At 39.8% G+C, this 27,428-nt stretch overlaps 2 protein-coding genes across 2 annotated transcripts in view; both read right to left on the reverse strand.

Moving 5' to 3' along the window:
- The window catches only part of LOC128529789 (calpain-1 catalytic subunit-like), a 314,185-nt gene that overhangs the window by 275,946 nt on the left and 10,811 nt on the right, over positions 1-27,428 (reverse strand). The window lies entirely within an intron of this gene.
- Positions 5,301-26,619, reverse strand: LOC128529891 (calpain-1 catalytic subunit-like). Its single transcript, XM_053503484.1, has 4 exons — positions 26,185-26,619; positions 22,185-22,254; positions 20,859-20,977; positions 5,301-5,447 (listed from the first exon to the last, which is right to left on the reverse strand). Exons 1-4 carry the CDS (start codon positions 26,434-26,436, stop codon positions 5,340-5,342), a joined length of 549 nt encoding a protein of 182 aa, XP_053359459.1. The 5' UTR covers positions 26,437-26,619; the 3' UTR covers positions 5,301-5,339.

Below are 27,428 nucleotides of genomic sequence, written 5' to 3' on the forward strand. Positions count from 1 at the left end.
TAGTCAATATTAATTTTTTTTTCTTTATTTTCGTCATTTAATTGTTCGTTTAATTGTTGTCGACAGACACATATTAGTGTGAGACGAAAGACAGACAGGTTTTCCCTCAAAGTAAGGGTTGGCAATGTGTATCGGTGTCAGTTTTGTGCTACAGATGTTTTTAGGCCTCGTGAAATGTTTTAGGCCTCATCATTTTATTCTGACCAAGAGTTTGAAGGATTCTCTTTTATGGACTGCTACCACAGCATAAATAAATGAATGAATGAGCAGATTGAGTGTACAGGTTGGGTGGAGTACACTCTTAAACGGAGCAGCTCTGCCTCTAAATAAAATGTTTTATTGACTAAAATTGCCTGTTTACTGAATAAGTGCCACTTTAAAGGTTACTAAACTGTTCCCATCCTTCTTTTTATTGTGGTGTTTTATGAACTATTACATTATACATTTTACATTATGCTCATATCTATTTGTAAATTCCTGTCTACAGTTAATAACAACTTGTATATATTGACCACCCACTGTAAATTTATAATTATAGTAACTTGCAATATGTATACTATGCTTACATAATATCCTGCACATTATGTTCACATCTATTTGCAAATTTTTGACTACAGTTAATAACAACCTGTATACAGTGGTGTGAAAAACTATTTGCCTCCTTCCTAATTTCTTATTCTTTTGCATGTTTGTCACACAAAATGTTTCTGATCATCAAACACATTTAACTATTAGTCAAAGATATAACAAGTAAACACAAAATGCAGTTTTTAAATGATGGTTTTTATTATTTAGGGAGAAAAAAAATCCAAACCTACATGGCCCTGTGTGAAAAAGTAATTGCCCCCTGAACCTAATAACTGGTTAGGCCACCCTTAGCAGCAATAACTGCAATCAAGGGTTTGCGATAACTTGCAACAAGTCTTTTACAGCGCTCTGGAGGAATTTTGGCCCACTCATCTTTGCAGAATTGTTGTAATTCAGCTTTATTTGAGGGTTTTCTAGCATGAACCGCCTTTTTAAGGTCATGCCACAACATCTCAATAGGATTCAGGTCAGGACTTTGACTAGGCCACTCCAAAGTCTTCATTTTGTTTTTTCTTCAGCCATTCAGGGGTAGATTTTCTGGTGTGTTTTGGGTCATTGTCCTGCTGCAGCACCCAAGATCGCTTCAGCTTGAGTTGACGAACAGATGGCCGGACATTCTCCTTCAGGATTTTTTGGTAAATAGTAGAATTCATGGTTCCATTTATCACAGCAAGCCTTCCAGGTCCTGAAGCAGCAAAACAACCCCAGACCATCACACTACCACCACTATATTTTACTGTTGGCATGATGTTCTTTTTCTGAAATGCTGTGTTACTTTTACGCCAGATGTAACGGGACACGCACCTTCCAAAAAGTTCAACTTTTGTCTCGTCAGTCCACAAGGTATTTTCCCAAAAGTCTTGGCAATCATTGAGATGTTTTTTTAGCAAAATTGAGACGAGCCTTAATGTTCTTTTTGCTTAAAAGTGGTGTGTGCCTTGGAAATCTGCCATGCAGGCCGTTTTTGCCCAGTCTCTTTCTTATGGTGGAGTCGTGAACACTGACCTTAATTAAGGCAAGTGAGGCCTGCAGTTCTTTAGATGTTGTCCTGGGGTCTTTTGTGGCCTCTCGGGTAATTTTGGTCGGCCGGCCACTCCTGGGAAGGTTCACCACTGTTCCATGTTTTTGCCATTTGTGGATAATGGCTTTCACTGTGGTTCGCTGGAGTCCCAAAGCTTTAGAAATGGCTTTATAACCTTTACCAGACTGATAGATCTCAATTACTTTTGTTCTCATTTGTTCCTGAATTTCTTTGGATTTTGGCATGATGTCTAGCTTTTGAGGTGCTTTTGGTCTACTTCTCTGTGTCAGGTAGCTCCTATTTAAGTGATTTCTTGATTGAAACAGGTGTGGCAGTAATCAGGCCTGGGGGTGACTACAGAAATTGAACTCAGGTGTGATAAACAACAGTTAAGTTATTTTTAAACAGGGGGGGGGGGGGGGGGCAATCACTTTTTCACACAGGGCCATGTAGATTTGGAGTTTTTTTTCTCCCTTAATAACGTAAACCTTCATTTAAAAACTGCATTTTGTGTTCAATTATGTTATCTTTGACTAATAGTTAACGGTTTTTGATGAGCAGAAACATTTAAGTGTGACAAACATGCAAAAGAATAAGAAATCAGGAAGGGGGCAAATCGTTTTTCACACCACTGTATATGGCTCATCCATTGTAAATTTATAAGTATAGTTACCAGCCATACCAGTTACCATAATATCCTTCTGTAAAAGTTACCCATAGCTTCTCCCTGCACATATCCCTCTTAAGTGTACTTAGACTTTATACCTTTATCCTGCACTTTTTACTAATTGCACTCCTGGTTAGACCTAAACTGCATTTCGGTGCCTTGTACTTGTACATGTGTAATGACAATAAAGTTGAATCTAATCTAATCTAATATTTGTCCTTATCAGGCAATATCAAAGTCAACGTTATTGTCAATTCTGCTACATGTACAGTGCATACATATAGAGAATTGAAATTACATTTCTCTCAACCCTTGTTACAAATAACACTAAAAAATCTTAAATAAACCTAAAAAAAACTAAAATAACACTGGAGAACTTAGAGAACAACAGAGGTAAGATAATTGAGTTACTGTTCTGCAAAAAAGGACAGTTTACAACACAGAAGGCTGATATGGTAAATAGTGTTCAAAGGAGGTGAAGAGGCGGGTACAGGCAGGTTGGAATGGGTGGAGAAAAGTGTCAGGTGTGTTGTGCGATAAAAGAGTATCAGCGAGAATGAAAGGAAAGGTGTACAGGACAGTGGTGAGACCAGCAATGCTCTACGGCTTAGAGACAGTGGCGCTGAAGAAAAGACAGGAGGCAGAGCTGGAGGTAGCAGAGCTGAAGATGTTGAGGTTCTCTTTGGGAGTGACAAGGATGGATAGGATTAAGAATGAGTTCATCAGAGGGACAACCCGCGTTAGATGTTTTGGAGATAAAGTCAGATAGGCCAGATTGAGGTGGTTTGGACATGTTCAGAGGAGAGATTGTGAATATATCGGTAGAAGGAAGCTGAGGTTGGAACTGCCAGCCAGGAGGTCTAGAGGAAGACCAAAGTGAGAGAGGACATGAAGTTAGTTGGTGTGAGAGAAGAGGATGCAGAGGATAGGGTTAGATGGAGGCAAATGATTCGCTGTGGCGAACCCTGAAAGGGAACAGCCGAAAGACAAAGAAGAAGAAGGCTGATATGGTGAAAAATGGAACAGTGCAATAAGAATAGTGCAAGTGTGCTTATTTTAGTTGAGTAAAGTGACATTTTAAAGGGCAATATAAAACAGTATAAACAATAATGTTTTTAGTTTTTATGCAGTTTTAGTAAAACTACAGAAAAACAACTGTCAGTTCAAAACATTCTGAATGACTAATTCTGTAACTTTTTTTGGTCTTGTTTAACCAATACAAAGTTAATAGGATTCCAAAAATATTAAAATTACATTTAAAATTTTATGAACAGCTTGTGGTACTATATTCTTTTAAATAATTGTAATTTGATTTTGATTATGGGTTTAATACAGTTTGGGCTAGAAGGAATACAGCTCGAGCTCTATAGGGCATGCAAACATCAATCTAACGTTTTTTTTCTTTCACTATACAACAATAAAACTTTTTGTATTACAGAAAGGATTAGTTTTAGATGTGAAAAATGATACAATAGGTATAACAATTCATTTCATTGTTAGTTTCTGGTTGGAGCTTTATATCCCTTTTAGCCACGACCCTGACTCAAACGCACGAGGATGACGTCAGCGCCTGTGGCAACGCAGTAGAATGTTTAGAAAGGAATATTTGTAATATTGATATTTTACAGGAAAAGAATGGAATTTTAATTATTTATAATCTTTATAGCCATGCATATATTCTATTGGAATGTAATTTATTTATTAATTTTTAAGTTATATATGGAAATACTAAATGATTTTGTACATAATTATGCAGACATGATAAACATATATAACAAAATCGGAACAGCATATAATATCGTGCCTAAGACTTTTGCACAGTACTGTATATAAATGGCAGACAATACCAAAGCTCCAAAGTTTGATTCACTCTTGTGAAGCATATTGTTTTAATATTTGATGTTAAAATCCCATATATAATGGTTCCTTGATAAAAGAAAATAATGGGATTTAAGTGGGAGTTACGATTGAATTTTTTTTAGTAATGGTGGAAAACGACTAACGTCTGAGAGCATTTTCAACTGGATAACACCAAATAGGGTGGGTATCACTGCAGCTCTGCACAATAATGCCATAGCACCAGCATTCACCAGTCACAACGAGAGCCTCCAAACAGCGTCATATCAAAGGGAAAGAAGAATTGTGGCCCGTTTGAACAATACATGTAGAATATGTTTTAATCATAAGTGCAGTGATGTATGCATTTACTGCTGTACAAGTGTAAAGGACATTAATATTTTTACACAAACATAAAGCTGGATGATTTTTAAATATTTGCAGTAATATACTGTAGGTGATGTACATAAAGGGGGTATGGCAATGCTCCAGTGAATGGCTGCTTTAATGTAAGAACACCACCAGATGTCGCTGTGTCTCCAGAGATGAAGGCTTCAAAACTTTTATTAAACATTACACCATCAATTTCCAGCTTCAGACTCCTCATCCTATCTGATACTCTTTTCACCTTCAGAACATTCCTTACAAACTCATCTTTCAGGATAACTCCTACATTTCTCCATTTAATTTCTTACCTGCTCCTAAGCTTCTAGCCTTGCTACTTTTCCACCTGGTCTTTTGGACACACAGTAAATCCACCTTCCTTCTCTGCATTATGTCACCCAACTCTCTCGCCTTTCCTGTCATAGTAGATCCTGAAACTGATGAACAATTGTACAGTGTCTCACTGTGTGTGTATCGTCTCACTGTCCATCCAGTAGAGTCTCTCTGGTCCTCACAGCTCAGTGAGAGAGAGTCAGCAGTAAAGTGTTGAGTTCTGCTGGGACTGATGATCAGAGACACTGGAGGAGATTCAGCTGAAACATACATATTATTCAGATGTACAACTTGGTAAATATGCACCATAAATCCATTAATATTTGCTTTAATTAGACAGTATTACCTGAATAAAAATATAATATACTAAATATAAACAGTTATTACACAACATATTACAACAGATATGTGATAATTAATATCAATAAAAATATAAATCAAATATTCTACTCTTTGATTTAGACATGTATACATTTGTTACATTCCAGCTCAGCTCAACTCGTGTGTGATTCAGAGTAACAGGACTGAGAGTGTAGGAGCCTCCAGATCCTCTGCTGCTGTCTGAGAGGAGCGCTGTCCTGTACCTGAGGAAACCCTGACTGTCTCTGTAGGGAACATCTGTGTACACACACACACACACACACACACACACACACACACACACACACACATTATTTTTCAATATTTTATTTTTTAAATAGTAAACTGACTAAGTTCTGGCTGAGGAAATGTATGACCACAACATGACACGTCCACTTCCATCAAATAATATTTGTAGATGAACGAGCGGTGTCAGGCTTGGTCCACACAATGCCTCATATATTTGGATCAATAAGGTCAATTTGTCGTCACATCTGACATGAAAATACTTTTGTGAGTTTAGGGATGGTCTTTTGGTCGCTCTGATACATTAACACTGTAACTCTCTGAACATTTGTATTTATTATGTTTTCATAAGTGAAACTGTGATTCAACTGTTCATTGCATAGTGGGTAAATACTTATGCAAACAAACTGCTTATTAGTAATTTTTGTCAAGAAATATATTATTACATAAAACCAAAATCACTTTAAATGAATTCACTTTAGGGGACATCCTTTTAAAATAATACATGACAGCACAAATTATCCTAAATAAAGTTATTGGTAATCCAGATCACTTTTGATATGACTTTTAGTGGTGTTAAATATTTTTGCAAAGCCCTATATACAGTATACTGAACACTATTAGTCAATCAGCCCATCAAGTGGGAGCAATTTCAGGTTCAAATTTACAGAATCATTCAGAACAAAGTGATAACTTTTGAGGATGCCATAAACAGGTTGGTTTCTGTGGAGGTAATAGCTTCCCCAATAAAGCTGTTCTCTTCATTTTGAACATGGAATCCATAACAAGCTTATCAGCAAAGCAAAATAAAGTTATCTTCTAGAGGCTGTGAATAAGGTTACAGCACTAAAGAGCACACCATGTGAGAGGTTGGGTTTGGCACATTATTTGAACATACGCTTGAACTAGCATATTTAGTGCCAATTAGTTTGTGAGCTGCTCAGAAGAGAAAACTGGATGAAAAGTTAAAAATGATTTGAACAGTTTGTTTATGCTGTTCAAGATAATTTCTCAGGATTCTTGTGTAAAAGGTATGTTTGTATGTTTGAATATTCCTTTGGAACACCTACATGCATAATTTTTTGTCTTACTGTGAATATATCACTAAGCCAATTTATTTCCAATTTATTCACATTTACATTTAGGCATTTGACAGATACTGTTATCCAAAGCAATATACAACAGTGCTTATCACCGGATAGATTCTTACACTGGGTTACTAGGTTACTTTACTAACTAATATCAGTCAAACACTGTTGGGAAGGGTGAGCTTTTTTTTTTTTTTGCCAGTGTAAGTAGGGGAAGGGGAGTGATTAACCCAAATACCTAAAAAAATTTAGTTGTTGCTTGAAGATTTCCAGTGACTCGGCTATACTGACATCAAGAGGAAGTTAATTCCACCACATAGGTGCCAGAACAGAAACATAGGCGTGTCTTCCTTCAATCCCTGAGAGATGATGGGACCAGTCGAGCAGTGCTGGAGGATTGGTGGGAACGTGGCGTGTGGCAGTGATTGGATAATATATTGTAGCGTTTTTACGCCGGGAAGAATGCTGGAGAGACGAGTGAGCTTATTTGCTGCCCAATGCAATGGCTGGGAGTACTTTATTAAGCACACAGCATGTAAGGCATGAGCAGCACCTTCACTCAGGAGCCTACATCCAATTCAGCACTAGCTTGAACTGGAGCACATTTCACACGTCACACACCCCTCACACAAACAGGGCCGAAGCCACCAACCCAAACACCTTTCCCCAACATGGTGAACACACACCGACCGCATGCTGGTCGTCAGCCGCCGCCCTGCCCACGCCACACTGCCCCCACCCGAGCTGTGACTGTCCCTGGTCACCATGACGAACTCCGTTTCGGAGGCGTGGAGGCGGTCGGCGCTGGCGGTAGGAACGCCGGCGTCCTTTGGCAGGTGAGGGGTGAACGCGAATGTAGTCCTGAGGCGGTCCGGCCCCCAGAGTTCGATGGTTCCCCGGCGTGCGGCTGTGGAGGCGCAAGACGGTCCCGGTGGGGCAAAACTCGTGCCCGCCCTGCCAACCGCACCCGGTAGATGACATCGGAGAGCCGAGCTGGCTGTGAGTGTCCACGCCCATTCGCCCCATAGGTGCCCCCACCCAAAAGTCTTGCTGCGGTGCCCGTGAGCGCTGGGCGGGGCCCTTCTGCCTGGCGATGAGCGGTTCACAGTTCCACAACCCGTGGGAAACAGTGGAGCCGGTGTCCACAAGCGCCCGCAGTAAGACGCCGTCCGGCACACAGTCGATGTAAAGCCCCGCGGGGCTCCCCAACCGTCCACCCGGCGCTAGTTTAGCGGCTGCTGGTGTACGCTGTCCCTCAGGCCTGAGGACGTTGAAGCGGTAGTCCGGCTGTCCCTCAGGCCTGAGAACGTTGCAGTGGTAGTCCGGCGGTCCCTGGCCTCGGCGTCGTCGCGGAATCTCGGAAGCGGTGTCGAGGCCTAGCTGCGACGGGTAGCCCTGTCCCCGGCTAGGTTCACCTACCAAGCGCCACTGAGCTGCGGGCGGTCGCTCGGCTCTTTTGCCGTGATGTGCCGCCATTATGGGCTCAGCGCGCTCGACCTCGCACAGCGTCTCCTTAACGCCTCCAGAGCTACCTGGGTCCATAAAGGCGTATACTTTTACTGTCTTGTTGCCTTTCTTGGACTTTATTTTAACAGGTACTATGGAGAGAATACAGTCATCTCCAGCCCCGATACACGCACTCGTTTCGTGACTCGCTGCAACAGGCAATGTTTGAACTGGTTCGGTTTCGTCAGCCTTTGCGATCGCTTGAGCTGTGTCTTTTGCTGCAATGTGTAGCATGCGAGGATGTTTCTTTGAGCACAACTGACAGGTAATTTTCTTCGTGCAGTCTTTGCTTAAATGTCCTTTTACTAAACAGCCAAAGCAGAATCCATTCTTTTTTAGAAAGTTCAATTTGGCCTTGTATGTCTCATTGTTAAACTTGTGGCATTCGTCTAGGGTGTGATCTTGCTCACAGGATGCACAAGGTTTAGTGAAGGCACTAATAACTAATGCACCACTACTCTTTACTGTGATTGAGTCTCTATGATTTTTACCAACCTGTTTTACGCCGGTCGCAAAGCTGCTGCCCCTCTTTTCTTCAGTTTTTTGCTTGAATCCTGGAGAGGATTTGCTGCTGTGTTTTTTACCACTAGTCGAAACGTTCAGGTCTCCAAAGAGTGGGTTGGACATTACCTTTGCTTCTCGTTCTACGAATTTCATCAACTGCACGAACTTAGCTCTTTCCTGATTGCGCTCCTCGTACTTGTATACGTGGCTTCTCCATTTTTCACGCAATTTGTAGGGCAGTTTTGAGGCAACACCTCTCAAGTTGGTAGCATTGTCTAGCTCATCCATGTAATCGATGCTTGACATGGTATTGTAACATTCTACTAGGAACAGGGAGAAAGTTTTTAGCGACTTTCCGTCCTCTGACTTTATTTCCGGCCAGTTGAGTGCCTTTTGCATCAGCGTTGTAGCGATTATTTGTCTATTTCCGAAATTGTCATGTAACAGTTTCATAGCCTCTGCGTAGCCACGATGTTCTGGCATGAGCAGGCAGCTTCTCACTAGGTCCTTAGGCTGTCCTTCAGTATACTGCTCGAGAAAGAACAGCCTATCATGATTGCTATCAGTGTTGGTTTCGATGGCATGTTTAAAGGCTCTTACGAAGGACGTGAACTCAAGAGGGTCACCATAGAATGGAGGAACGTTGCGCGGAGGTAAGGAATGTGGCCTCTGACTCTTTGCAAACATTTCTGTAAGATCTGCCTGAAGTGGCATCCTACCCTGAGGCTCCACTATGTCAGTGTTGTAAAGTGAGTGTTCGTTACCTTGGGTGGGCCGTTCCATTAGGGTGCTTGACATTATGGGTTGGGCACTCACTGGCATGCTTAAGTGGGTTGCTCGGAGGCGTGATGGCAGCTCGAGGTATTCCGTTGCCGAACTGTGGTTGCAGTGGTCGTTTTGCTCTGGTTCCGGGGGGCGTGCACCACTCGTTTCGACGACCACGCTCCGTCTGGCAGGATGTTGTTTTTTGCGGTTCTGGTAAGAATTTAGTTCAGCATCGGCCATTGCAAGCGCCGTTTCCATTTCCAGCCTTTCCTTTTGTGCCTTTAATTGTGCTTGTTTAGCCTTTAGTTGTGCTTTCAATTGCTCTTCCTCAACCTTTAATCTTGCTTTCAATTGCTCTTCCTCAGCCTTTAATTGTGCTTCCTCCAGCTCTAGCTGATCTCTCAAAGTTGCTGCTTTAGCCAGCAAAGCTGCTCTGTTGGCTTCTGCCTTTTTTAGTCGAGCTTCGGATGCTGCTGACGTTAAGGACCTCTTGGATGCCGCTGACGTTACGCTTCCGTGCCTTTGGGGGGCGGGCGTCTTACGCTCCACCATTGACTTTAATGTAGGTGCATGTTATTCACAAGTTCTGACGCGTGTCTTTAGTTACACAGTGTCACTGACGACATCAGACGTTTCGTTGATTTCTTTGTCTCTTGTTTATTTTCAACATCAAAAACAACGGTTGTTACAGTTTCTTGCATAAATCCACTGTAGTCACGACAAGTCGCTTGCTGTGTTCTGTAGCTTCGATAGATTACAGTTACAACAACTTATTTTACTGTATTCCTTTTAGCTTACTGTCTCACGGTCAAAAGCTTGTGTGCTCCACACCTTTCTGTATCCTTCAGTGTCTTAACAACAACTACAACTAACGTGCGTGATAGACATGGAACTGCATAACTGTGGGGTGATGTCACAGAACAACACATGAAATGATGTCACAATACAAATTATATGTATGATACTTAATGCTTAATGCTTAACTAATAAACTGAAATAAGATAAACATAACAACAAATCACAAGAATGAAATATGGCCCTTACAGGACGTGTGAGTACAGTGCCAATATCTACAATATTTAGTTAATATGGCCACTTTTCACTAACGTCTAACACTAACAGGATTTTTTAAACAAGCCAGGAAGTTTGAAAGGCACTATAAAACGAAAATATAAAACATGAAGTTGTCTGACTTTAGGTTCTACGTGAAAAAGATGTAGACATGTCTATGGCTCTAATGTTAAGATGTGCTGCATTCTCATTGCACATTTTTTGTAATAACACAGTGCATGGGCCTTAAAATGCCAGCAGCCCCAGTTTAAAATACTTCTACTCCACTCGACATACAGAACTCTTAATGCAAAAAAAAAGAAAGTTAAAAATAATAAATAAATATAATAATAATAAAACCTTAAACCATGAAAATTTGCTTAGTATGTATATTATAAAACTAGAACATACTGTACCTACACACACACACACACACACAGGGGTTTTTATACCTAATTGAGATTCCATAAAGCCGTAGAGAATCAAAAGAGTGTAAGGGACCAGCACCAGAGGTCGCTGTTTTTTAGTTGTAGTTTTTGTTGGCTGACTCAGTTTCCCAGAAGGCACCTCGGTCAGGTGATGCGAGTACACGCCTGAGCCGAGGTAGCCATTAATCTAACTATAAATAGCTTTTCAGTCTGGGAAACTGGGTCGAGCATTATTGGTTTAACCACTGTCATTTGTGTCGGCATTTTGTTCTGTTCAGTTTATATTTTGATTTTTTTTGTTGTGTTGACTTGGCAATTTTTAGTTGTGTTCTGTAGATGTTCTGTGTGTGTGTGGAGTTGATTTAGTCATGTCATAGGTGTATGTATGTACTTTGATTCTTGTCCCCTTGTTTTCATGTGTGTTTAGCTAGATCAGGTAAGTAGATAGGTGTGTGTTTGGCTAAAACCTATGTTAAACTAACTAACATGCTTCTAGCCATAGTCCCTTTGTGTTTTTCGCTATTCTGTGTTTCCTGCCTCCCTAGTGGCCTTTGAGTGTCCCCTAGTCTAGCCACTGGGTATCCCTTGACTGTGTTTCTGTGCCCCATTTCCCTAGTGTGTGTTGAGCTATTAGGCAAGTGTAGCTTAGTGCATGTCGGGCTAAAGACATGCTTAGCTAGGTGAATGTGTAGCTGACTGCCATGGTTAAGTACTCTTAACCATGTTTAGCTACTGTAAAAGCCATGCCTAGCTGACTGCCATGTCTTTAGCCCTAGTCCAGTCTCCCGTCTCTCTCTACGTGTCTACCCTGTCTCGTTGGGTGTGTTGTCTAGTTGTGTCCAGTCTCAGCTCCACGCGTAGTTTGTATGTTCTTTTCCATGTTTTGCCCTTCTGCCTGTGTTTCGCCACAGGGTGTTATTCGTCCTTCAGCCTGTGTCCTGCCAGAGAGCCCGTGTTAACCCAAAGTTATTAAGTATTGTTAGAGTTTGGTTGTTCCTTTTGTTTGAGTCTTTATTTATACTTTTGTGTTTACTGTCATTAAAAGACTCTTTTGGTTACACAACCCCTCTGCCTCTATGCCTGCTCTCTTCGCCCACGGCGATCAACACCAGCCATTACACCCCGAACGTGACAAAGAGTCACACACAAAAACATCCCTGAAAGACAGTTTAGCATTATTTCTTCACTCTTTTTAACAGGCTTTTGTCAGGAATCTGTATTTAATTAAAATAAAATAAACAATTGCTCTGGTGAAAATTATTACCTTTGTGTTGGTAGGGTCAGTTTTGAACCAGTTATAATTTAAGGTTATAAAACAATAGTTAGGGTCAAAACAAAAATCATAAACGCGCTTTGAGGGGCTTCTCTCTTTGCCTGTGTGTCTCCTTACCTGAATAAACAAAACAAAGACAGACATGTTCAGACATGTAAGGCTTGCATATGACAAATTTAGTTTAGCGTTGGTGACTTGCAGAGTCACATCTCCTGTTTGCAGCAGTCAAAAACAAGAAGATTTACAGTAAGCCAAGCTCTGGATCACATCTTTTCTGAAAATGAGGGCAGAGAACATCATAGTGATACAGATGAGCAGGTTTCCGAGGAAGAAGACATTGTAGAGTTTCTACAGTACCAGAAGGCACAGACACATCTGATGAGTCTGATGGGCAGGTCACCGATGCTGAAGCTGCACTCACTCCTGCTGAAATGTTCAAATCCAATCTGTTGGAGCTCAGTACCTCCTGACTTACAGTACATGGCAGGGCAGCTGCTGCAAATGTCTCTAAAATGACCCCTAGAATTACAAGGTATGCTGTGATGAGAGTAACATCAAGACATGTTGTGATCTGCTTATGCCATTGTCACTAAAGAAAGTCTGATTGCTATGACAAACCTTAAAGGAAAAAAGGTTCATGGCGACATGCGGAATGACATTAATGAGGGATACCTGGATGCTTATATTGGTGGTGTTCTTGCTGGTGTTTACAAATCCAGCAATGAGGCCACTGCTAGTCTCTGGGATTCGTCGACAGGCAGAAATATTTTCCAGGCAACAATGTCACTTCAGTCATTTCGAATGATATCAAGAGTCCTTAGATTTGACAACAGAGAAACTAGAGAAAAATCTGACAAGCTTGCTCCCATCAGGGATGTCTGGGAAAGGTGGGTGCAGCCCAGGGCCAGACGTAATAGTAGATGAACTTTTTGTCCCTTTCCGTGGAAAATGCCCATTCCGGCAGTACATGCCTAGTAAGCCAGGGAAATATGGCATTAAAATTTGGGCAGACTGTGATGCAAAAAACAGCTATGCATGGAATCTGCAGATTTACACAGGCAAACATGCAAGTGGCATTTCTGAGAAAAATTGAGGAAAACGTGTAGTCCTCGATATGACTACTGGACTGCGGCGTCACAATATCACATGTGACAATTTCTTTACCACCTATGACCTTGGACAAGAACTTCTCAGATGGAAACCTACCATGGTGGGCACAGTAAAAAAAATAAACCTGAGCTGGCTGCCGAAATTTTGTAGGTGAAGGACAGGGCTTCACTTTCTTTAGAATTTGCTTTTACAGACACCACCATAGTTGTTTCATATTGTCCAAAAAAACACCAGAGTGTGATACTTCTCACAAAGACGCAGCTGTGTCATCAGCCAATGACAAAAAGCCCATAATTATCTTCTTGGACTATAATAAAAACAAAGGTGGAGTGGACAACTTAGACAAACTGACTGCCACCTACACTTGCCAGAGACTGACCAGGAGAGGGCCAATGGTTGTGTTTTATAACATTCTAGATGTGTCTGCATACAATGTATTTGTGTTGTGGACCCACATTCACCTAGAGTGGAACTCAACCAGAAAAACAAGTGGAGAATGTTTCTTGAGGAGTTAGGAAGTTCCCTTGTCAAGGCGCACATTAAGCGAAGTGAACGGGTGCCCCGGGACCCAGCAGCTGCAGCCTTGGTCAGACAGCTGCAGAGCTCACGTAGCACACCTTCCACACCATCAGCGCCAGCATCCTCTTCGGCCAGCAGTGCCTCAACATTAACCTACACAGCCACAGCCACAACCCCACTGAGGCCACCTGATTCTGTCAGGTTTGCCCTAGTAATAAAGACAGAAAGACAAACGTACCCTGCTTCTACTGCAAAAAAATATATTTGCAAAGAACACACTAAAAGTGTCATTTTTTGCTACACATGCATCTAAATGCACATGGATGTTCTTGCACACAAAGACTTTTTTTGGAACTAGTGCCTCATTTCTATTGGTTTGATTTGCTTGATTGTTTACATTTTGAGATTTACTTGTTTAGCTTTCAATTTATATTAAAGTTAATTTAAAAAATACCTTTTTGCCTTTTTATTTTAAATAAATATATATGGGTCAAATTTGACCCTTAACACTATATATGTTACTGTAGTAATTAATATTATAATAAAAAAAAATTACCTAAAAACATTATTTTAATGGACAAGGAAGCGTAACAAAGTAAAAAGTTGGATGATAAGCATTAGTTTTGAGGGTAATATGGCTGATTAAAGACACGTATCAAAACCGACCCATTAACATAAGAGATAGTAACAGAAAGCTAACATAAGAGGAAGGTTAAATACATGTGTGTAGTTGTTGATATAGTGAAGTTTTCTGGGAGGAGATTTTTTGAGTAACTGTATGCGTTATACACATGCGCAGATGGCTCCATCTTGGACACGTGACTATGGTATCTCCACCAGGACAAATTAGTGTCACCGCTGTGCAAATAGCTTAATCATCGGTCTTGCACATGTGCTAACTTTGACAGACATGTAGTTTATAGACTAAGAAAACAATATGGCTTACCGAGCTAACAAGTTCCAGGTCCAATACAAGTAATGCTGTAATGTTTTGGTTTGTTCTAACTACAAAAAAAGTGAAAAATAATAAAATAGATAAATAGATAAATAGAGCTAAAAATGAGTGATCTTTAAACTTAAACATTAGGTTTAATGTAAGGGATAACATAAAAAAAAATCATACCACAGGAAGCGAACACTGGGACTGGCTGTTGTAGGTACAGATCAGGGACCTGATGTACAAAGACTTGCGTTGAATTCATACTAAAACATTGCGTACGGACAAAGCTGTAAATGTGCGTAAGCAGTAAAAAAATCTGATGTATAAAACACTGCGTACGCGGAATTCCACGCATATTCTCTTTGTACATCCGAATTAACGTGAAATTGAGCGCACGTGCACGATCGCAAAACCCCTCCCTGCCTCCTCCCCCGTACAAATATGGTAATGACTCCACGCAAAACAAAACGAAAAAGCAATGGCAAAAACAAGCAAGAAGAGAAACTTCACAGAATGTGAATTGGAGGTGCTCCTATCGGAGGTAGACCGGAGAAAAACTGTGTTATTTAAAGTTTGTCCTCCGGAATTAATAAAAAATAAATAAATAAATAAAAAACTTAGCTGGAATAATATCTTTAAATACATCACTCACCAAGAAGCCACCCATCGCACACCCTGCCACCCTGGAGCCTCATCCCAACCATGCTGTTTGTGAGGATGAATGAATCATGGGTTGACCCAGGCCACCTTGCCACAATATTTGTTAGGCACATTTGAGCATCACATATTATTTGCACATTTATTAATTGGAAATGTTTCCGATTCACGTATGCAAATTCGTCTTCAGATGGCGCCTTCATAGCAATGTGCGTGCAGTCGATCGCTCCGATTACATTAGGAAAACCGGCGATCGCTGCAAATTGCGTTTTAATGTTTGGCTGGTCAACTGCATGGTATGGAAAACTTATATGATGATTCCGTCCAATACAGCTGGCATTTCACGGCTCAAAGACGACTGGCTTAACCCCAAATGGTCTGCCAGTTCCGGAAAGAACCAGTTGCCAGGAAACCAAGCGTTGTCAGCAGCTGTAAGGGAACGGGTAATGCGTGGCTTCTTGCTGTCTCTCTTTCCAAATTTGGACCCAACTCAGCACAGAGCTCCAAGAGGATAGCTCTTGGAAATCTGAAACGGCTAATAAGCCAGTCATCATCGTGGGCCAGAAAATCACTGTGATCCCTAAAAACGCGTTCCCTTCAGATTCGGCTGATTGTCCTCTAATAAGGCCAACACTGCCTTTGCCACAGACTAAGGGTTGTATACATTTGCAAATGCTTTAATATCTTCTAAATCAAATAATTGGTAGAAAAATATTGTGTCAATGTAATCGGAGCATCAATTATAAATTAATAGCAATGTTTTTCACATGTGTTGGTGCGATACTTTGTAGTGTACAATTTAACATAATTGCCTCTAGGAGTCGCCAACGGAAATAAAACAAACGCACACAAGAAATACACGTACGCCAGACATGGAGTTGGCGTGTAAGAACGCACATTCTCACGTTAATTTCACTGTTAGTAAATCCGACCGTGAGCGTGAAAACTGGCGTAAGCAAAGTTTTTGTGTGTACGCAGCGTTGATACATGAGGCCCCTGGCCTTTAAAAACGCACGTTTTGGGAAAAGGGATCCCGCGACTTGAAAATGCCCTTCATTACCTGTAGGGGGCAGTCGTGTTTCAAGCTAAAGTATTGTGTGTCTACTGAAGCCGAAAATGTGTTGCGTCTCTTAGGCGCCAATTGACAGCTAGCGACAGAGCTCATAAACGTGTCAAGCTCAAACTGATATGTATTTATTCTTCATTTTTTCCTCTCCTTTAATGATGGTACTTCTTTGATTGCGTTTTCTACATTCAGAATTATTATTATTATTATTATTATTATTGTAACGCACCCGCGCGTGTGTGCAAAAAGACTACAAAGATGTATTATATGTTAGCCTATAACATTATTGTTTTATTGTTTTTATGCGCTCCGAATATACAAGGGCACTGTTGGCTTAGTGGTAGGTGATTCGCCTGTCATGCGGAAGGCATGGTTTTATGTGCTAAAATGCCCCCCTGCCACGATATTGCCATTACATTATTAAGTTATGCTTCAGTACTAAATGCATGTTTGCAATTGGGATTTTTTTTTTCTTAAGCTATGAAACACATTAGCACTCACCTCACAGTTGCTATAATTTAATGATAATCATAAGCAAAAAGTGTAAAACAAAGGATTCACATTTATTACATTTTCACCCAGAGCGGGATTCGAACCAGGTCTCGACGATTTTATACTATTATTTAAGCAACGCCACACCACATGGAAAGCCGCAAAAATGCTTCAATTTCATTGGCTGTCACTGAGTGTCAGCTATTCACGACTGGCCCCCGCGGAACACAGAATCCCCGGGCTTTGACTGCGCTTTCTCCATTCGTTATTACAGGGGCGGATTGGGACCAAAAAGTGGCCCTGGACTTCCTGGCCCACAGCAGCCCACACCATAATACATTGGCTCATTAATGTAGAGATACATTTTTAACACCAGTTACTAGTATAAAAATATAACAATACAGAAATCAAAGCTATTTAAACATATTATTTGAAGTATCACTGAACATATATTGGGTCATATTAGTAAAACAAAGAAAAGAACATAAAGACAAACAATATGTACACCTATAAAGACAATATTTTAAAAGGAATGGCAATAAAACTGAACAGGTAAGCTAAAATAAAATCAGTAGCACCAGTAGCTCACGCTAGTAAACTAGTTACTTATTTTAATTATTATGGTAGTCAATAATAATAAGAAATAATGCTGAGAAACATTATTTCAATTAATATTGACCACCATCATAATAACTAGCACAAGTTAATGCTGCTACTAATTTTATTCTGTTTGATTGCCATTCTTTTTACTTGGCTCTGGTAGATGAGGGGAGACGTGTTGGTCATCATCAGCATGTATTATGATGTGGAATGTGGTGCGCTGCTGGATCCAGCCTCACTGTCCCTGACCTGTTATAGGCAGAATCTGTTCATTTGAAGCATTTCACAGCATTTACCTCTAAAGCTTTTTCTTATTTCCGCGTAACCTTTTCTTCTTCCTCCTTTTCATTCATGTAAATTATTATTAATTTGCTCAGAAAATTTGCTGCATCGAGAAAGGATCAATATCTAAAAAGTTTAAGATGCCCACGTGTGTGGACAAAAAATACAAAATTGTATAATCTTTAATAAAGTTAGCCTAATACAGTTTTGTTTCCAATGCTGAAGCAAACATGATTTTGTTTTAGTCTATTCATTGAATACAATGCGACAGGGGGCGCCGAGGTGAAGTGCACCCACAGTTACTGTAATCCCCCATCTCACCTTTACGACATGTGTGAAGTCATCAAACCGGTTTCACTGCTGGGGGAATTTGCAGAATTGGGGGTTTTAAAACAAATTAACAAGACCGAGCAGACATCTCTGCCTAAAATGTATTTCGCCAGCAAAACATAAACATAAATAGAAAAATAAACATATGTAAATATAAAATGTTTATTGGTAACAATTAAATCAGACTTCATAGTTGGATTTGATACTTTGAGTGTAATTCATAAATTTAGCATAGTAAAAGTACCCTAGCATAAGTTAATATATACCTATATCAAATAAAATTTCATATTATACACACACATTAATTTATACACATCCCGCAGCTCTTTCTCGAAAGAGAGGCGCTGACGGATTGGGAGTCTCGCCCGGGGAGCAATTCAGTGTAGAACCGCCACTGCCTATTCTCCGCCACATCACGTACTTCCCGGATTTCAGACTAAACTCCGCGCCTTGCTTTTATAATGTGGAGCAAGCCTGAGATCATATTAACGTTAATTATCGCCAGCCGGAACGAATAGGCAGCTCCGTCCCTTTGCTGCCTATTCAGGGAGCCTAAATAGTGAGCGAGTAGCGATAGTAGATTTGGGCACACGTCGTAACAGATCATCATAATTTTCTCTAATAGTAAATAATGACCCCCGTTGCGCTGTACCACTGCTGGCAAAACCTTATGAAATACAAGTTAAACATTAAACGAATTTACAAAACTTTATGCGTGGTTAAGCGCTGATTCTACATACAGTAGAAAAGTAAAGAGGAGCAGTGGCGGACTGGCCATCTGGAGCATCGGGAGTTTTCCCGGTGGGCCAGCCCAGTCAGTACGCAAATATATGTATATAAAAAAAAAATGACGGAAACCATAATATTGCATTGGTTTTAATCGAACCAATCATGTCACCTGTGAACACAACCTAAATGAAGAAGTTTGTTTAACAGACAGAGTCTACAGCTAAACATTTACAGATTAACTACACAGTTTTACATTCTGTACGCCCACCCGTCTCCTGGTCTTTTCGTCTCCACTAGTTTCCCAATAACACTCTTTCTGCATGACAGATAACACTGTGTCTAACCAAGCAGAATGAGTGTACACACTGTGGCAGCCTGAATACACATAAAAGAAATCTCCATGTCAGACCAGAGACCGTATTTTATGACTATTGAATCTAAGGCTTTTGTAAACAGATAGACGGAGTCCAAACTGGGGTTTTTCTTCGGGTCTCTGCCATTTTCTGTCATGCTCTCTGTCCATCACTGAATGATCAAAGTTTTTGAAATTAGCTCTTTCACCTGGGAGGAAATGTCGGCAGACCTGCTTAGAATAACATTACATTCTCATATTGTTGAACTAATGCAAACACACACACACACACACACACACACACACCATGCAGTACCAACACGTTTTTTTGTTTGTTTGTTTTTTCAAAGTAAAATACCAGCTTTTGTATGCTTTTCTTATTTCTGTGAGAAACACCCTGGAGGGGGACACACCCTTTTACAGCTACTCACACACCTGAGCTAAGCTGTACATGCAGTAAAACACCCACACACACACATGATATAGTTATATTCTCTCTCTTGCAGCTTAGTACTTAATGTAACGAGTGGATAGAATTGCTTTATACAGGACTAAAGACAAACATTTATCTAGCACAATCACAGACACACACACACACAGACACACACACACACAGACACACACACACACAGACACACACACACACAGACACACACACACACACAGACACACACACACACACAGACACACACACAGTAAACTCATGAAGTGCACTCAATGCTTTAAGTGAGAAGCTCAACCCATGAACATATGATGTGATTAAGTACTGAGTAACATCTAATCATATCGTCATTAATTATAACACTGAGGAACTTTAAGTACATTTAACATGATTATTTTCGCATCAGTGCATGTGGTCAATCTGCTCTTCTGCCCCAAAGCTCCATTACTCAGGCACATCCGTCCAAAACATGCTACAGATTGGAGTGAGGTAAAAAGACGGCAGACATTTTTTCATTCTTTTGCGTACCCCTACAACCATTCTCTTTCTTCTATCCCATTCATTTAATCCTTTCTATTTAACACTAGATTGTATTTCAATTCTATTTCTATAAATGTTCCATTCTTTCAAATTCTATTCAAACACTTTCTTGTGATTTACTTAAATTGTATTTCACTCTATTCTTTTCTAGTTCACTCAATTCCTTTGTATCCTCCCTATCTCACCCATTGTCTTTTCACTTTGATTCAGATCCATTTCGTTCCTTATCTTCAGTCCTATCAGATACAGTTCGATCAGTTCCATGTGAAGGAGAAGTCAGTTATCATCTTCCAATACATTTACTTTTTCCAAAGTCTGTGAATATCTCCTTGTAGTCCACTATTGTGTGTGGGCTTCACCAAAAAAGCTGCGACTTGACTGTTATTTAACACATGCACAAAGCAACCTTAAACTAAATATAACAGCTGATAGTTATATAAGAGCTATTGAGTAACTGTGTAATTTGTTGTTAGTTGCAGCCCTGATTCCAAGGTAAAGCTTAGTTTACATTTACATTTAGGCATTTGGCAGACGCTCTTATCCAGAGCGACTTACATTTTTATCTCATTACACATGAGCAGTTGAGGGTTAAGGGCCTTGCTCAAGGGCCCAACAGTGGCAATTTGGTGGTTGTGGGGTTTGAACCCGGGATCTTCCGAACCGTAGTCCAATGCCTTAACCACTGAGCCTTAACCACTGAGCTACCCCTGGCCCCGGGCCCCAGTTGTCTGTGTGTGTGTGTGTGTGTACCTGAAAGTGAAAGATCCCAGCGTATCCGTCTCTGAAGCTCTGTCCATGTGGAACCACGCGGTGCAGCAGGTCATCATTAAGAGTGAGAGACGCGATCGCAGCCAGCAGCCAACAATCACCTGTAACACAAACACACATTGTATATTTAATCAGAGGTGATGCTTACATTGAAGTGTGTGTACTGGTCTGGTTTGGTAATTCTCTTACTCCAATGCACCTACATCTTGAACTTGAAAAAAAAAAGAACAAAACTGGCATTCCTGTTTGGAATAATAATCATTATTATTATAACCAGATGCACTGTTTAAGCTCTCTCATGCTTTTTATGTTACATCAGACAACCATAAGCCAAAAGTGCATTTCTAAACACAAAACAATGAGAACTACTGACTCATGTTTACTTTTAGGATTGTCTCACATTTTCCTAATTGCTGCTGCAAGTCTAACGGCTAAGATAAGTGTGACCTCTTGAACAGGACATGAACTACTACGCTTCCAAATAAAGACAAATCAACTGGATGTTTAGGACCGTGCTCAAACAGGCTGTTCTGTGTAAATTCATCAAACGCTTCACAAAATCAGCAAACCATCATTTACATCACGATTCACTAAAAACTAAAATCTGAAATATAACGAAGTGCACAGAGGCAGTGAGTAGTTTGTAGTTGGGTTATAAACAAGCCGAGGCAGGACTCCAGGCACAGAAACATTCATTACAATCATCCCTCACCAGAAGCATAATAAAACAGATGCAGAGGTACAGTACAGTAGGCGCTTTATTGCAGCTCCACGACATAATAAAGGAATTGGTTTTCCTTTTCAAGGGTGACAAATTATAGGGGAAACATGATTACTTCATCATGCTGTGTGAGACATTAGTTTATTTTAGTCTGCATGATTTGTGACTTCCTGATTCCTTAGAGTGAAGCATCACAGCAAAATCATACGATGAAGCATTTCTACCTGACGTGTGTGGTCTCTTCCAGGAGGACCTCGCCTACTCAACAGGACACGAGGGGAACCTTTATTGTTTTGTTGTGGCTGAAAATTATGCCAATTATATCCCATGACCTTCACAAGCATCAGCTTTTAACCTCACTAAACACCTCCAGCGGATTTTTGAGTTGTGTATTACTTAAGGCTTTTCACCACCAGCACCACAACACTAATGGAACAAACACTATTAGTATCATTACCCTAGTGCAGTTTCATTAAAGTTGTTGTATGTTTTGCATCAAAAGCCTTATTTTATTTAAGGTTAATTTGTCACTGGATCAGGTAAACACTATTCTTCCTGCTGATCCATCAGTACTGTAAAAGATTCACCCAGGGCTCCCTGACATATATCTGTGCGAGTGGCTCCATGCATGATGAACTCAGGGCGAGAGCAGATCTCCTGTAAACACACACAAACACACACACACACACACAGTTCTATATGTAAAAATATATATAAATAATTATATACACAAGTAAACAAATGAGTACTGAAGAAATTCACTGTAGTTGGCCATAACAGCCACAGTGTTGAGAAACACTAACACACCAGACAGACAGTCGTGGCTGGATGAGCCCATGAGAAACAGCCAAACTAAGTTCTGAGATAACTTCCTCAAACTTGTTAATCTTACTTAGGGGTGAGATTCTGATGGTTTGATAGGCTTAAGCAAAAATATTTTTTATCTATAAAATGTTATTTTTAAATGTTTGGGTAAAAAGAAAAATTATATATTATATAACATAATATTAAACATTAGTAAATAATTAGAGTAAATAAATGTTTTATTAATATTCAAATAATAAATGTAATTCATCTAAAAAATTTAAATAAATGTAGTCCAGTGATCCCAACTGAATCTAAACCCACAGTTAGAACACAATAAGCTAAGAACATAAATAATGTATAAGGCATGCGCGGGTCATAGCACGTCATGATTTTAATCACTGCTCAAAAGTGCGCACAACAAAGTATGAAAACTCCTGGAATTTCCTGGGATCACCGACACTAACTGCTATTTACATTTTTTAGGTGGTATAAAAAAAATTAATAATGTTTTGCTGCTTCTTCATTTTATTAGTTAACAATAACTAGCACCAAAGCTACAGTATATACTCTGTACTGCTGAAAGGCTAGCGCGCACACACACACAGAGCCATACACTGTCCATCTCATATAGCGTTCTCTCTCTGTGCGTACACACTAACATTCGTTAAAAAAAAAAATCAGAGGGGGAGGGGAGGGGTCATGTTACTCTCAGAGCACATGTGAGATTCCTGCTGTTTGTCTGTGACCCGTCATATAAACGGCTCATACCATAAGAACAGTATGACAGAAAATAGTAGTGGTTTCCTTACAGTTCCTCAACCTCAGCTACATCACTCCAGTTCATAACAGATCGCAACTAGACATGTATCTTTTTTTTGTTGGTTCTGGGTCCTGAAACTTTAACTAATTTATAACATCATCCTTACTAAACTATCCAAGAACAAAGCTGAATGAATGAAAGCAGAAATGTCTTTTAGTCCAACAAGCTTCATACAGTACATGATCATTCGCATCCCCACTTGTGCACGTTTTTTTTTTTTTTTTTGAAGGGGGTTCTATGGGAATTTCTTCATGATCCACACCTCTAGTCCCAACCATATGTGAACCCTTTGGAAAGCTTTTTTTAAAAAACCTTAAAAAAAAAAAAAAAAAAATGAATGATTTTCCTGTTTGTTCCACAATATCTGTTTGTTGCACATCGGTTTTACTCCAACTGCACAGCTGCAGAAACAAATAATTTCCTGACCTCTTTCATACATCACTTACATTGGAGAAAGTGTATCTCTGTTTCCATTTCAAGATCTGGCTTTACTCGACCTTCACCTTACTAAGCATATTTACGATGGCCTTGTAGGATATGTAGGTTTTTTTGTAAACGATTACCGTAGCCAGCCAACGAAACCATTAGCTGGCCAGCATTTCCTCACACACCCCCTTACACATTTCCTTTTAAATGTGCTACAAAATTAAAACCTGGTCTAAATGGCCCCCTCACTGGCTTCTGGCCAACACTTAGACCTGCTGCGGTTTCTCCGCTCTCGGGATGAGCCCACAAGTAATCTCGCTAAATCACCAACAGAGACCCAGCCATCCTTTTTGTTTTTCCACAAATCACATAAATCTTGGCAAAGACCGTTACACACACCCACATTCTGCAGTCTCTCTCTTTCCCACACTCATCCATAACAACAAGGCAGGACTGAATGCTAAAAGAAAGGCAGTGAAAGAAAGTGCCATAAAGTATGGTTTTCAGGAGGTGAAGAACACAAGCTTGAGGAAATTACGATGCATGTCCAGGAGAGAAGCCAGGATCATACTAGGAACTACTGAAGCTGAGTTTTCCAAACCCATGAGTCACAGAATTACTTATTGGCTCAGTTGTTATCTGGAAACACAATGTTTAGTTAAAAAGAATACTTTCATGTTTGTACAGATGGTGAGTTGGCATCATAGTCAGGCAAGAGAACTTAACATGAATCTGATCTCAACTGTGTGTCACCCATGTTTGATGTGCTGAACTTAAACAACTGTAGACACTACCTGAAACTTATGCATTTAACCTCAATGTTTGAGAATCAGTTTGTGTTTAAAACACTTCCATAACCTTGGTGAAAGTGTGTGTAATATACAGTCCTGTGCGAAAGCCTGACCCACACCGCATTTATTCATATTTTAGTTTAACTGTCCCAGACTTTCTTGTATTTTAATGTAGTCTAGAGGAATAGTCCTGGCTCTCATTCTCAGTCTAGTCTAGTCTCTGTACCTGACCGGTTTCGGAGGAATGTTTTTTTGTTTGTTAAGCCACACAGTGACCTATGAATCATTCAACTGTCAAAGCCATCTAACTTCAGGCATGAAACAGTCAGAAAAAGGTGCAGATGATCAGGCCGGAGATGAGTGTACTGGTGATGCTGAATGCTAAGCGTTTGTAACAGACGAGGGGGGAAACGAGGTTGCTGCTGAGGTTGTTACATAAACAACCAATTTTTAAAGCAGTTTGCAGCCTGTCACGGTAAAACATTTGTTCATTTAAGTTCTTTAATTTAATCTACATAATTCAATGTAACTCAATATGAAGAAATGAGGGGTGACTTAAGACATTTACACAAAACGTCTATATAGTCCTGCACAAAAGTCTTGGACACCTTAATATTTTTAGTACACATTTTGTTAAATATGCTCATCATGTCTGCATTATTATGTACAAAACCACCCAATATTACCAAATCCAACTTAAAATGAATAAATAACCGGTTTTCAGATAGAGACAAACAAACCTAATGTAGGCTCCTGAGTTTTGTATGAAAATAGAAAGGATCAAGTGTGACAAAGTTACTAGAAGAATTCATATTCTCCAGCATGCTCAGTAAAACCTAACAGCTGTTTTACTTACAGTACTGTGCAAACGTCTTGGGAACATACAAACTCTGGGCTTGGAAATAATCAGTAGTGTTGGATACAGATTTGTGAAGTTTTAAAAGCTCAATTTGAAGCTCAATAGTGCTGTTAACAATCGTTATTTTCTTAAAGTAGCTTAACAGAATCAAAAAAATTAGGGGAATGAGTATGAAATGTATGAGAAAATATGTATAAAGTAAACAAACTGTTTTACTGAGCATGCTGAAGTTCTCCTGGTAACTTTGTCACGCCTGCTTCTTTCATGCAAATCACAGGAGCTACATATTATTTGTTTGTTTGTTTGTTTCCATCTGAAAACTGGTCTGTCATGAATTTGTTGCTTTCTTTACAGGCATGAAAATATTCTTCTGTATCATCAGTTTTTAAGTTATGTTTGCAAAATAGTGATTTTTTTTTTTTACATAATAATGCAGACATGATAAATATGTATAATATTAAAGATAATACGATATGGTGCTTTTGCACAATACTGCATACACACACACACACACACACACACACAACAATTAAAAAAGGTTTCTTCCTTTAAAAATATACAATGCTGGCTAATATCTGGTGAATAAAAAATAATTCATTAATGGGATGAGCCAATAAGTAGTAAATGCACACTTCAAAATGCAGAGTAAGAGAAAGAAATGCATAGATTAATTCCTTGGAAATGAAAGACCCTGCACCTCCATAGTCTTTCCAATGTAACATGTTTGCTACCTTAACAACAACTTTGCAAATGATTCCAGCTACATGGTATAGCATTGTATTCTCACACAGCATATTAAAAAGATCCTAAACTTTTATAATGTACTTTAATATCTTTTAGCTTGACTTGATTTGTTTAATCAGAGTATGTTTACGTTTACTTACTGTTGGCCTCATCCAGCGCACATCCTGTGTTTTGGAGGAGCGTGGCCCGAGCTCGTTAAATCCCAGCGAGGTGCCGCTGGCAGGAAAGTAGGAATCCTCAAACAAGGTCCTGCGCTGGAGGCACTGAGACCTCAGCATCTCATAGTCCTGACCCAAAAACTTGACAGCCTTGTGGTTCTGGCCCCAGCCATCATCTCGGTCCCACTGACTGCGCAGCCTGGCCGCCATTCCCATAGCGCAAATGGGCTCCATGACTGCCACAGGTCTGAGACGTCAAAAAAAAAAAAAAAAAAAAGATAACAGTTGACAACAGTCCAGGCGGGACACGGTTAAGCCAATGGGGTTCCGGATGGTCCGGTTCACTGTTTTAAGGAGTGAGGAATGAAGGAAAAGCTGGAGGCAGGCTCATGTGATGAAAAAGTGAAGGCTGGTCCTGGGAGTTTAGAAGTGTTTAGAAAAATGTCAAACTTTATTAAATGTGACATTTCCTTGAATGTGTCACATGAACACTGATGTGACTTAAAACACAATCAGTTAATCAGGTATGGTAAGGTTTTTTTTTTATTATTATTTTCTGACCTGTCAATAAATTCATCTCTGTTTCTAGCCAAAACCAAAGACATAATGAAATGTCACTTCAGTGTCAGGCAAAACATCTGATAAATATATAAAGCGTGTGCAATTTGCCTAGATCCATGTTCTTGCATACCGGATGCAAATCACACCCGCCATGCAAAATATTAAAGAACAGTGTTGCAGTTCTTTAAATTATTGCAAAAAGTGTACTAGTGTACCCTGTTACAAACTGTGGGAAAAGATGTTCTGTACTCAGTAGCTGGGAGGCAACAGAGTGCCTTGTTATAGTCATTTGCATATTGTAAGCATATTTTAATTAAATATATTTGTGTATGCAGCAATGTAACAATATGATAATATTAATCAACATAATATTAATCTTAGTGAAATAATATAAAGGTTAAGTGAGAAAAGCAGACAGGTCGTAAAACATAGCAGTAAGGGAATGGTTAGAGTGACCCAGATAAGACAAGATAAGGTGCCAGGTGTCGGACTTGGCGTAATGAAGGATTGAAACAAGTGTTGGATACACGTATACATGTCTAAGTAAGAATATAGACAAATATCCAAATGGTAGACGATTACTTTTAGGAATACTGAGTTTAATAAAAGTAGACACAAAAATAAACTAGTATGTGCATCTACCAAATAAAGAGATGCTCATACAT

This window comes from Clarias gariepinus, chromosome 1 (genome assembly GCF_024256425.1).
Source record: "Clarias gariepinus isolate MV-2021 ecotype Netherlands chromosome 1, CGAR_prim_01v2, whole genome shotgun sequence".
NCBI classification, from domain to species: Eukaryota; Metazoa; Chordata; class Actinopteri; order Siluriformes; family Clariidae; genus Clarias; species Clarias gariepinus.